Here is a 13437-nt window from a genome sequence, read left to right as displayed (position 1 = left end):
GAGACAGGGACAGACAGAGACAGCGACAGATAGAGACAGAAAGAGAGACCGGGAGATAGAGAAGGAGGCAGAGGGAGACAGACAGAGGGAGACAGAGGGAGAGAGAGGGAGGGAGACATACAGAGGAAGGAGGGAGGCAGAGGGAGGGGGCCAGAGGGAGGGAGACAGAGGGAGGGTGGGAGGGAGAGGGAGGGAGACAGAGGGAGGGAGGCAGAGGGAGGGAGGCAGAGGGAGGGAGGCAGAGGGAGGGAGAGGGAGGGAGACAGAGGGAGGGAGACAGAGGGAGGGAGACAGAGGGAGGGAGACAGACAGGGGGAGGAGGGAGAGAGACAGGGAGACAGCGGGAGACAGACACTGGGAGACAGAGGGAGGGAGACAGACAGAGGGGGACCGAGGAAGGGAGACAGAGACAGACAGAGGGAGGTGGGATAGAGACAGAGCGAGGGAGACAGACAGAGGGAGGGAGACAGAGAGGGAAGGAGACAGTGAGGGAGGGAGACAGAGAGAGGGAGGGAGACAGAGAGAGAGGGAGGGAGACAGAGTGAGGGAGACAGGGAGTGAGGGAGACAGAGAGAGGGAGTGAGGGAGACAGAGAGAGGGAGGAAGTGAGGGAGGCGGAGAGGGAGTGAGGGAGGCAGAGAGAGAGAGGGAGTGAGGGAGGCAGAGAGAGAGGGATGGGGCAGAGAGAGAGGAAGGGAGGGAGACAGAGAGAGGAAGGGAGGGAGACAGAGAGAGGAAGGGAGGGAGACAGAGAGAGAGGAAGTGAGGGAGACAAGGAGGGAGGGAGGGAGACAAGGAGGGAGGGAGGGAGACAGAGAGAGAGCGGGAGGGAGACAGAGGGAGGGAGACAGAGGGAGATGTGTGTATGCCGGGTCTAGTGGCTCAGTGGACGAATGCGTCCGCTGCAGGGGGCTGTGTTCAACCTCATGGTCCCAGTTTTTTCTTTTTGCTCTAGCCCCGCCCCTCTCCCCCACTGACCCCACCCCCACCAGTGCGGCCCTCGGCCACAAACAAGTCTGTAAATTTGCCCCCCCTAAGAGAAAGTTTGTGAGCACCTATGCAGTAGACTAATACTACATCTTTGAAGCACATGTTCTGGAGTAATGTCAGCAGCATGCACTGGATCTGTCCATGAACACAATAAATACAATTCAAATTCAAGTGATAGAGATAATTCAAATATCACACTTACCTGCAGGTATTCGGTAAAAAACGAGCCCAGTTCCGTTTTTAATAATTGCCTGTGAGTAAAAAAGACCGCATATTAAGTAATTATGACAAAGGAATAATAAACACCTGCTTAATGTTTAAAAGCATCTATTTTGACATGCTGAAAGACAGATTATTTTTATACATAGACGGAATCATAAGCAGGGGAGTGTTTGGGGTGTTACACCCCTCTAATAAATGCATTTTCTAGAAAATAGTTGGGTACAGTTGCTGTTGATTTCACAAGGAATTTTTATATAAACTGCCAAAAACGAGCGCACAGTCTCCCTCTCGTTCATGAAAGTTTTAAAAAATGTTGGCTATTTTACAAAATATTGTGTGTTTTCTTACTAAATACCCCTACCAATCCACATTTGTCTCTTCCCACAGCCCCTTTAGCCCCTCTCATGTGCCCTGCTTGACGTATGGTGTATTTTAACATTATAGGTCAGCAGGATTGTCGGAAAATCTGAGGCTCACACCCATCAATCTTACAGACCAAGCAACGTCCCGGGTCATAAGGTCACTCTGAAGCCCCCTACATAGCAAGATACTTCCCAGACAAAGTTTTACAGTTTGCATGGCAGGGGTAAGCACGGCCACACAACTGCGGGTTATTTCTTTGGAATCCACTGCAATTCGATGCATTAACTAGATCTCTAGAAATCTTAAAAACAAACACTCTGGCATCCTGCACTCCCTAGAGCCCGAAGGTAGGTTTGGAAAGAACACCATGCCAGCGGCTCACAATAAAGTGAACCGAGAGGAGTCAAACCCTACAAAAAGCTCCTTGTGCTCTTTCAAAACAGGTCGTCCTCAGCTGAGCTACATTTCCATTGGCTCCCACCACTAAGAGTGCCCTTTAGGGTCCAGGATTCCAAATACTGGGGTGCCGGCTGGTGAAGTTTCTCCGCACTAAGTTGTTCAAGATATGCATTTAGAGAAATATTGACTTTCTGAAAATGTGACTGCTGACTTAAACTCCGTGTTCTTTTGAATCTCCTTATCTTCCATTTTCACTTGAAAAACAATAGCATTTGAAAATCCTACAATATTGGTATTGGCATGTCTGCTCCGCGTGGCCTGCAGTGCAGAATGGATCACTGCAATGTACTCAATGGAATGGAATGGGAGGGGAGGTTTACAATAGTGATTAGTGTTAAGGAAAATATATGTAAAATAATAATCTCTCTCGATAAGACCTTGTCCACCACTATAGCGGATCATTAGTCCTAATGACAAATAGTTACCCAAGTCATCGGGCTCTTTCATCTACCTCTTAAAGATGAAAGGTTGAGTGGTCCAACCTGGACTCAAACGTCTGACTTAATGGTTAACCACAAAGGACATAGATGGGTTTATGTCAATTACATGTGCAGAAAACCTATGAAAAATGGCAAGATTATTTACTGAATACCGGGCATCCACTTAAAGTTCAAAACGTGGTCTTCCTAAATAAATTTGTAAGAATTATGTGTGTGTGAAGAACAAACCATAGATTAAAAATAAAAACTGCACATTCTGTTAGTCAGCTGTGAAAGAGGCCTGCCAAGGACAGCAGCCCTTCACCCCTAAAGAAACAACTATACATCAAACAAACAAGCAAGATTTCCTTTAATTCACAAACAAAAAAATATACAAAAATATACATTTTAAGGAAAGGTTGAAGCGTTTCAAAATTTGCTCTTATTCCTGAAAGACAAAGTGATGGTCTAGACTCCAGCATAATACTTCGTCTTTTTAGGTCGATCCGCCAGCGCCACCGCGCATGTGCTGCTCGCTTTGCGAAGCATTCAGTAATGGGGTATGGTATGGAGTGGAAGCTCCAAGAGCAAACCCACTGCAAAAAATACTCTTCTTGAATATGGAAGTTTTCATCCAAGATGTCAAAGAGACGCCAATCCCCTCAGCCAATTCCTCCGCTTGCGGAGGAACTGCACTGAAATGAAGGAATTCCTGGTTTAGGCCGATATACTGAAGCTCAAACTTGCAGACCGCGGATATCCTCACAGACTAATTAGGGATTCCTTCAAGCGTGCCAGATATTTCCACAGAGAAACCATGTTCCAAGAACGGAACACTGTGGTACAAGACAGATTGGTGTGCGTCACAAAACACTCGACTATTAACCATAAGTTGAGACAAGCTATAAACTCCCTCTGGTATCTACTCAACATTGGAGGCAATGAAACTATGACTCCCAAACCCCTCTTTGCGTTTCGCAGAAATCGGAACCTACGCAACCACCTAGTTGGTGACTTACTGCCACAAGCCTATGCGACAAACTGGAGTTCTGGGACTACCACCTGTTAAGGGCAACCATTGCTGCGGAACATGTCAAGCATGTCCACATGCCATGGTAGGAAGGTCCTTGACTATTGACAATCGAATCATCAACCTGAGCGGAATGAGCAATTGTCGCTCATCAAATTTGTACCCTTCAATGACTACTTCCCCTTTACTTTGAATGTTACACAGTACGGTACCTGTTACTTGGACTGCGAGCACTACTTTCTCTGTGCCTTCTCGTCCCCCTCCCGCACTCCAGTTGTCCGTGCTCCCCCAGTTGTCCGTAATGCAATGCAATAGGTCTTGTGTAAATGCGAGTCCTATTGCATTGCAAATGCTTGTTTGCTTTTAGTGTGTGCTCTGTTTTTGTCGGTGCAAATTAGTGCGTCAAACGAGGCACAACTCGTCAATTCTACTGTTTGTTGTACTTGGGCTGCCCCAACAAATCAAAGCAAAAGATACCAACTTGATTTTTAGCCTTCAATTTCCTTCATATTTCCAAATTTTAACACTTGTTAAGCGCGAACAATTGCCCACAGGCGTCAAGCATTAAAACTTTAACATTTTACCTTTCATACACATATAATTAATAATCTGATATTAATATTTAACTTTCTAAACAGTCGCAGACCCCCCAAGAAGGCATTACGGGCCCTTAGGTGTCCACAGACCTAAGGTTAAGAACGGCTGGTCTGAAGCATCAATACATGCCCTGCCAGTCTCTTTCCTTTTCAACGTTCACAGGCTCATACTGTAGCCACCATTGCATACTGTACAATGTCAAGAGCTTCTGTAACTGCACTATTCATTGTTTGAATGGGAGCCATATTACAATCTGCCGAATTTTTAATTGCTGCAATTTCATACACTTGGGCCCCGGCCTACTACAGTTACTTAAAGAGAAACCCAAATCAATCGGTCTAGATGAAGAGGTCAATAAAAAGGAATATTTTATTAGAAAAATTAATCTAAAAGAATGTTGTCACTTGTTCAAGGGCAAGAGTAATTAACACACACGTTTTCATTGACCAAGGAGTTCATGTATTAGTAAAAGACATCCATATGCTCTATTAAAACTTTCTCTTTAAATATACGCTTACCTAAGCAGTAACCTTCTTGAAAAGTGAGACTTTCTCAGACTTAATTGATTTTTAGATACCCTTAATTTTTATGTCCTTCTACAGACATCTTTACCTATCTGGTAACACATAACCCAAGGCATATAATATAAACAAGGGGCTTTAGGTCGGCCCTCTGCCATACATAACAAAACGTCCAATTAACGAGGGAAACTAGATTTGTTAAGCAAAAACTGCTGCTTATTCTTGCCTAAAACGTTTTACGCACTAACAAAAGTTTATAAGGAAATTATACAACCCGATTTTTTCCCCTTTATCTCTTGAGCATTTCCTAGATGTTGCCATAGTCATGCTTTCAAACGAATCCATGGTATTTCCAGTGGCAGCTCCTTCGCTAAGGCAGAGAGAAGAGTCGCCCCACTACTCTCAGAGCAGGGCAGCAAGGAAAAAAACAAGCATTGGAAATGCAATAGGTCTCGCATTAGGAAAGTTTGAGCGATTGGTATTGTAAATGACACTTTTTTTTATTTATGTGTTGGTTTTGAAAATAGCAAAATTAAGTTACAATTTCAATAGTATTAACTTTCGCAAATGTGACACCTATAGCATTTGTAATGCAATGTGTGTTGTATTTACGTGACTTAGATGTATTGATATTACAAATAACAATGGCTTTTAATTTTGTAAATAATTAATACTTGAATAAAAGTTATTGTAATTTATAATGGCAATAGCTTAAATGTTTGTAAATAACTTTTCTGAAGATTATGTTCAGTGTATTTTATTGTGACGAAAATCCAAGAACATTGCATTTGCACCTACACCTACACATACACAGAGCCACACACACACACACACACACACCCACACACACACACACACACACACATAGATGTGGTGGTGGTGGATCTGGGGGGGATATGGTGGTGGTGGATGTGGTGGTGGATGTGGTGGTGGATGTGGTGTTGGTGGATGTGGTGGTGTTGGTGGATGTGGTGGTGTTGGTGGATGTGTTGGTGGATGTGGTGGTGGATGTGGTGGTGGTGGATGTGGATGTGGTGGTGGGTGTGGTGGTGGTGGTGGATGTGGTGGTGGTGGTGGATGTGGTGGTGGTGGTGGATGTGGTGGTGGTGGTGGATGTGGTGGATGTGGTGGTGGTGGATGCGGTGGTGGTGGATGCGGTGGTGGTGGATGCGGTGGTGGTGGATGTGTTGGATGTGGTGGTGGATGTGGTGGTGGTGGATGTGGTGTTGGTGGATGTGGTGGTGGTGGATGCGGTGGTGGTGGATGCGGTGGTGGTGGATGCGGTGGTGGTGGGTGCGGTGGTGGTGGGTGCGGTGAAACTGGTGGTGGATGCGGTGGTGTATGTGGTGGTGGATGTGGTGGTGGTGGATGCGGTGGTGGATGTGGTGTTGGTGGATGTGGTGGTGGATGCGGTGGTGGATGTGTTGGATGTGGTGGTGGATGTGGTGGTGTTGGTAGATGTGGTGGTGGTGGATGTGGTGGTGTTGGTGGATGTGTTGGTGGATGTGGTGGTGGTGTTGGTGGATGTGGTGGTGGTGTTGGTGGATGTGGTGGTGGTGTTGGTGGATGTGGTGGTGGTGTTGGTGGATGTGGTGGTGGTGGTGGTGGATGTGGTGGTGGTGGTGGTGGATGTGGTGGTGGTGGTGGTGGATGTGGATGTGGTGGTGGTGGTGGATGTGGTGGTGGTGGATGTGGTGGTGGTGGATGTGGTGGTGGTGGATGTGGTGGTGGTGGATGCGGTGGTGGTGGATGTGTTGGATGTGGTGGTGGATGTGGTGGTGGTGGATGTGGTGTTGGTGGATGTGGTGGTGGTGGATGCGGTGGTGGTGGATGCGGTGGTGGTGGATGCGGTGGTGGTGGGTGCGGTGAAACTGGTGGTGGATGCGGTGGTGTATGTGGTGGTGGATGTGGTGGTGGTGGATGTGGTGGTGGTGGATGCGGTGGTGGATGTGGTGTTGGTGGATGTGGTGGTGGTGGATGTGGTGGTGGTGGATGTGGTGGTGGTGGATGTGGTGGTGGTGGATGTGGTGGTGGTGGATGCGGTGGTGGTGGATGCGGTGGTGGATGTGTTGGTGGATGTGGTGGTGTTGGTGGATGTGGTGGTGGTGGATGTGGTGGTGGATATGGTGGATGTAGTGGTGGATGTGGTGGTGGATGTGGTGGTGGATGTGGTGGTGATGGTGGATGCGGTGGTGGATGCGGTGGATGTGGTGGTGGATGCGGTGGATGTGGTGGTGGTGGATGCGGTGGTGGTGGTGGATGCAGTGGTGGTGGTGGATGCGGTGGTGGTGGTGGATGGGGTGGTGGTGGTGGATGGGGTGGTGGATGTAGTGGTGGTGGATGCGGTGGATGTGGAAGTGGTAGTGGATGTGTTGGATGTGGTGGTGGATGTGGTGGTGGTGGGTGTGGTGGTGGATGTGGTGGTGGATGTGGTGTTGGTGGATGCGGTGGTGGTGGATGCGGTGGTGGTGGGTGCGGTGAAACTGGTGGTGGATGTGGTGGTGGTGTTGGTGGATGTGGTGGTGGTGTTGGTGGATGTGGTGGTGGTGTTGGTGGATGTGGTGGTGGTGTTGGTGGATGTGGTGGTGGTGGATGTGGTGGTGGTGGATGTGGTGGTGGTGGTGGTGGTGGATGTGGTGGTGGTGGTGGTGGTGGATGTGGTGGTGGTGGTGGATGTGGTGGTGGTGGTGGATGTGGTGGTGGTGGTGGATGTGGTGGTGGTGGATGCGGTGGTGGTGGATGTGTTGGATGTGGTGGTGGATGTGGTGGTGGTGGATGTGGTGTTGGTGGATGCGGTGGTGGTGGATGCGGTGGTGGTGGATGCGGTGGTGGTGGATGCGGTGGTGGTGGGTGCGGTGAAACTGGTGGTGGATGCAGTGGTGTATGTGGTGGTGGATGTGGTGGTGGTGGATGCGGTGGTGGATGTGGTGTTGGTGGATGTGGTGGTGGTGGATGTGGTGGTGGTGGATGTGGTGGTGGTGGATGTGGTGGATGCGGTGGTGGTGGATGTGTTGGATGTGGTGGTGTTGGTGGATGTGGTGGTGGTGGATGTGGTGGTGGATATGGTGGATGTAGTGGTGGATGTGGTGGTGGATGTGGTGGTGGATGTGGTGGTGATGGTGGATGCGGTGGTGGATGCGGTGGATGTGGTGGTGGATGCGGTGGATGTGGTGGTGGTGGATGCGGTGGTGGTGGTGGATGCAGTGGTGGTGGTGGATGGGGTGGTGGTGGTGGATGGGGTGGTGGTGGTGGATGGGGTGGTGGATGTAGTGGTGGTGGATGCGGTGGATGTGGAAGTGGTAGTGGATGTGTTGGATGTGGTGGTGGATGTGGTGGTGGTGGGTGTGGTGGTGGATGTGGTGGTGGATGTGGTGTTGGTGGATGCGGTGGTGGTAGATGCGGTGGTGGTGGTGGATGTGGATGCGGTGGATGTGGATGTGGTGGTGGATGTCATGGTGGATGTGGAGGTGATGTTGGATGTGGCGGTGGATGTGGTGGTGATGGTGGATGTGGTAGTGGATGCGGTGGATGTGGTGGTGGTGGATGCAGTGGATGTGGTGGTGGTGGGTGTGGTGGATGTGGTGGTGGTGGGTGTGGTTAAAGTGTTGGAGGATGTGGTGGTGGTGGATGTGGTGTTGGTGGATGTGGTGGTGGTGGATGCGGTGGTGGTGGATGCGGTGGTGGATGCGGTGGTGGTGGGTGCGGTGAAACTGGTGGTGGATGCGGTGGTGTATGTGGTGGTGGATGTGGTGGTGGTGGATGCGGTGGTGGATGTGGTGTTGGTGGATGTGGTGGTGGATGCGGTGGTGGATGTGTTGGATGTGGTGGTGGATGTGGTGGTGTTGGTGGATGTGGTGGTGGTGGATGTGGTGGTGTTGGTGGATGTGTTGGTGGATGTGGTGGTGGTGTTGGTGGATGTGGTGGTGGTGTTGGTGGATGTGGTGGTGGTGTTGGTGGATGTGGTGGTGGTGTTGGTGGATGTGGTGGTGGTGGTGTTGGTGGATGTGGTGGTGGTGGTGGTGGATGTGGTGGTGGTGGTGGTGGATGTGGTGGTGGTGGTGGATGTGGTGGTGGTGGTGGTGGATGTGGTGGTGGTGGTGGTGGTGGATGTGGTGGTGGTGGTGGATGTGGTGGTGGTGGTGGATGTGGTGGTGGTGGATGTGGTGGTGGTGGATGCGGTGGTGGTGGATGCGGTGGTGGTGGATGTGTTGGATGTGGTGGTGGATGTGGTGGTGGTGGATGTGGTGTTGGTGGATGTGGTGGTGGTGGATGCGGTGGTGGTGGATGCGGTGGTGGTGGATGCGGTGGTGGTGGATGCGGTGGTGGTGGGTGCGGTGAAACTGGTGGTGGATGCGGTGGTGTATGTGGTGGTGGATGTGGTGGTGGTGGATGCGGTGGTGGATGTGGTGTTGGTGGATGTGGTGGTGGATGTGGTGGTGGTGGATGTGGTGGTGGTGGATGCGGTGGTGGTGGATGTGGTGGTGGATGTGTTGGATGTGGTGGTGGATGTGGTGGTGTTGGTGGATGTGGTGGTGGTGGATGTGGTGGTGGTGGATTTGGTGGTGGATATGGTGGATGTAGTGGTGGATGTGGTGGTGGATGTGGTGGTGGATGTGGTGGTGATGGTGGATGCGGTGGTGGATGCGGTGGATGTGGTGGTGGATGCGGTGGATGTGGTGGTGGTGGATGCGGTGGTGGTGGTGGATGCAGTGGTGGTGGTGGATGGGGTGGTGGTGGTGGATGGGGTGGTGGATGTAGTGGTGGTGGATGCGGTGGATGTGGAAGTGGTAGTGGATGTGTTGGATGTGGTGGTGGATGTGGTGGTGGTGGGTGTGGTGGTGGATGTGGTGGTGGATGTGGTGTTGGTGGATGCGGTGGTGGTGGATGCGGTGGTGGTGGTGGATGTGGGTGCGGTGGATGTGGATGTGGTGGTGGATGTCATGGTGGATGTGGAGGTGATGTTGGAGGTGATGTTGGATGTGGCGGTGGATGTGGTGGTGATGGTGGATGTGGTAGTGGATGCGGTGGATGTGGTGGTGGTGGATGCAGTGGATGTGGTGGTGGTGGGTGCGGTGGATGTGGTGGTGGTGGGTGTGGTTAAAGTGTTGGTGGATGTGGTGGTGGATGTGGTGGTGGTGGATGCGGTGGTGGATGGGGTGGTGGATGTAGTGTTGGTGGGTGTGGTGGATGTGGTGATGGTGGGTGTGGTGGATGTGGTGATGGTGGGTGTGGTTAAAGTGTTGGTAGATGTGGTGGTGGATGTGGTGGTGGATGTGGTGGTGGATGTGGTGGTGGATGTGGTAGTGGTGGTGGTGGATGTGGTGGTGGTGGATGTGGTGGTGGTGGATGTGGTGCAAGTGGTGGTGGTGGATGTGGCGGTGGATGTCATGGTGGATGTGGAGGTGATGGTGGATGTGGAGGTGATGGTGGATGTGGTGGTGGATGCGGTGGATGTGGTGGTGGTGGTGGATGCAGTGGTGGTGGTGGTGGTGGATGGGGTGGTGGATGTAGTGGTGGTGGGTGTGGTGGATGTGGTGGTGGTGGGTGTGGTTTAAGTGTTGGTGGATGTGGTGGTGGATGTGGTGGTGGATGTGGTGGTGGATGTGGATGTGGTGGTGGATGTGGTGGTGGATGTGGTGGTGGTGGATGCGGTGGGGGATGTGGTGGTGGATGTGGTGGTGGTGGATGCGGTGGTGGATGTGGTGGTGGTGGAAGTGTTGGTGGACGTGTTGGATGTGGTGGTGGATGTGGTGAAAGTGGTGGTGGATGTGGTGAAAGTGGTGGTGGATGTGGTGGTGGATGTGGTGGTGGTGGTGGTGGTGGATGCGGTGGATGTGTATGTGGTGGATGTGGTGGTGGATGTGGCGGTGAATGTCATGGTGGTGGTGGATGTGGTGGTGATGGTGGATGTGGTGGTGGATGCGGTGGATGTGGTGGTGGTGGATGCGGTGGTGGATGCAGTGGTGGTGGTGGATGGGGTGGTGGTGGATGTAGTGGTGATGGGTGTGGTGAAAGTGGTGGTGGATGTGGTGGTGGATGTGGTGGTGTATGTGGTGGTGGTGGATGTGGTGGTGGATGTGGTGTTGGTGGACACTTACCTCGAAAGAAACAAGAGGGAGGGCATTGCTGTGGGGAGGGGGGAGGAGAAATGTGACACAGCCACAGCAGGGGGCGGAGCAGGGAGAGCGGCCTTTGAAGTGCACTTTACACGGCCGGCCGGCAGTGAAACTGAAAGCACGGCCGGCCGGCCGGCCGTGAAATCCTTTGATGTACAGTCTAATGTACTGTGTTCTTGCAGTGTGGACTGCTTGCCAGTTCCTCAGATTTACAGTACAGTTGCAGTTGATTTTCCGCATTAACCTTTTAAGTAAAATGTGGCAAATCGATATATAGTAAATGGTTTCTGAAACGTGTGGCTAAGCTCTAGATATGACCCATCAATGCAATATACACTCTGCCATTGTAAGTGAGAGCCTGAGCCTGCTGATGGCTAAAACTGGCATTTTTGCTTCTTCGGGGCATGCAACCAGGCATGCAGCCGGGAATGCAGTCGATGAACCAAAGTCCACGGATGATGCAAATGCAAGGACAGCCTGCGTACATGCACCCGTCTGGCATTATGACAGGAATGGGCCCTGGACAGATGGGTCCTGGAGGCATGCCACCCTCTCAAATGATGCCTGGCCAGATGCCGCTTATGCAGCCGGTGAGTGCTTCTTTGTGTGCTGAATTGAGATTATTTTATTTTTTCCAGCTCACAAAATGTTTATCCATGTACTTGGCAGCCTAGTTAGAGTATTTCGTTTGCAATCACTATCTACATGGCCATCTTTTATTTGTATATCTTGGAATTAGAATAGTTTGAGCATTACATGCCATGAAAGTTATTATTTTCTTGGGTCGAGGGTGAAAGAGATGCTCGCTAATATTGAGGTAGGGAGTTTCCTGTTTTGGGCTGCATGCTTTTCTCTTTGCCCCTTACCGTCTACAGATTAAAGCATTTGTCTCATGTCGAGCACTTACAGGGGGCGGAGCCGGGAGAGCGGCCTTTGAAGTGCACTTTACACGGCCGGCCGGCAGTGAAACTGAAAGCCCGGCCGGCCGGCCGTGAAAGCCTTTGATGACGCAGCAGGGGCCTTTGAAGTGAAGCTAAGCTTCACTTCAAAGGTGTGGGAGGAGTGCGGCTGAGGGAACAGACGGTGATTTGGTGATGTGCACGCGCTTTTTAGGTCAATGCGCAAGCGCATTGACCTAAAAGCCACGGGCACAGCACCAAATCGCCAAGTTGGGTAAAGGCGAGCCCTAAAAACGATAACACATTGTTATCATTAAATTTTTCTGCATAAAGCCAGGTTGGGGCAGGGTGGGGCTGGGCTTGGTCACAGGAGGCGGCGTGGTATGGGAACTACTAAGTGCGCTTGACTGTTTGGCCATCCATACTGGGCCGGCCAAACCATAATGCATACTTATCATTTCTCCACCGGGCTGTGTTGCACAGCTATGTAAAGAACTGCCCCGAGGCTCCCAAACAGGCTGCTCAGACCAATCACAACACTGCTGTCATGAGTGACAGCAGCGCCATGATTAGCTTAGGGTAACCTGGGAGCTTCCTGATTCCATGAGTCGGGAGAAGGAGAAGAGGACAGAGGAGAGGTGGCGGGCATAACCAGGTGATTTTATTTTTGTTGACCCTCCCACCCCCTGCCCACACCCCTTTTCCTTGGCAGCTGCCACTGGGTATTTCGCAGATGGTTACATTTTCTGCTGATGTAGAGGATGGAACTGGTAATGGGAATAAATAATCCTTGTAGTGGTGGTGTGTTGAGGCTTGAGACAGCAGCAGGTTCCGAATACATGGGAATGTGAAAGCAACTAAATGTACACAACATTACTGGCAGCCGAAGATGAGCTTACCTTTCTTGCTGTACACGGACGGATGCTTTTTCACTCTGTGCTGTAACCGCGCTAGGGCTGCATGTGCGAGAGCCACCATAGATGTTACTCTTGTCAGTCACATAGGAAGCAGTGCAGGTTGTGATGGCTTTGTTTATGGTGCAGCTAGTTTTGAAGATGGTGTGGGTTGGCAAGGGGAGCCAGTCGAGATCCATCAGGATGGGATTGATGTGATTCAATTTCTTCAGACCATGAAACATGCTGCAGTGTGTAGGGTGCCTTTAAGAGGGCCATGGTAGAGTTTGAGAGGTCACTGAGCAAGGTGCTTCCATCATCCAGATGCAAATATACAAGGGCTGAAACAACAGTTATGAAGTCGCGTTCGGGAAGGAACAGTTTCACTATCTTCAGCAATGACATCAAGGTAGCAGGCCATCTTTGTTTTCTTGATAATATTTTCCTTGATGTAAAATCAGTAGTGCTATTTTCCAAATATGATAGATAGGCAGACAATCAAAGTCAATTCTCACCTCTCTAACCACTCACTCCTGATCCAAAATGTATTGATTAACCTGCTACTTGTCCACTGAAAGGGCTTCTGCAGCTTGCCAGGGCTAGGAAGTGCTGTACACGATGCTACAAATCAATGCAATGATTAATTTGACCCCATTTAGATGCTGTCATACTCTAGTACCAAACCAAACTCAAACAGTGGGGAATCCTGTGGATTTTGGATGGGTTAAACTGGTTAAGGATGTCCACTAGCTCGATGTCATTTCTTGTGGGGAATGTCTCCGCCACAAGCCTATGTTGAATCTACAGGCCTGTCACCTTCCACTCACCCAAGAAACAGAAATAACTGTTTGAGCCTGCAGCAGATGTCCAGCAGATGTCCAGAGAAGTTACAAAACCTATGAACATCAGCTGAACTGTGTCTCACCAC

The 13437-nt window shown here is 50.7% G+C and overlaps 1 protein-coding gene across 3 annotated transcripts in view; it reads right to left on the bottom strand.

The window, feature by feature from the left end:
- PRR5 (proline rich 5) overlaps positions 1–13437 on the bottom strand; it is a 583537-nt gene that overhangs the window by 203644 nt on the left and 366456 nt on the right. For all 3 annotated transcript variants that reach the window (XM_086952735.1, XM_086952737.1, XM_086952734.1), the window contains one exon: positions 1193–1241. In XM_086952735.1, the coding sequence (XP_086808861.1) occupies positions 1193–1241 (49 nt within the window). The remainder of the gene's footprint in view (positions 1–1192; positions 1242–13437) is intronic.

This window comes from Lissotriton vulgaris, chromosome 1_2 (assembly GCF_964263255.1).
Source record: "Lissotriton vulgaris chromosome 1_2, aLisVul1.2, whole genome shotgun sequence".
Lineage (NCBI taxonomy): Eukaryota > Metazoa > Chordata > Amphibia > Caudata > Salamandridae > Lissotriton > Lissotriton vulgaris.
Note: the sequence above shows the minus strand (reverse complement) of the source record. Positions and strands in the feature narration are given on the sequence as shown.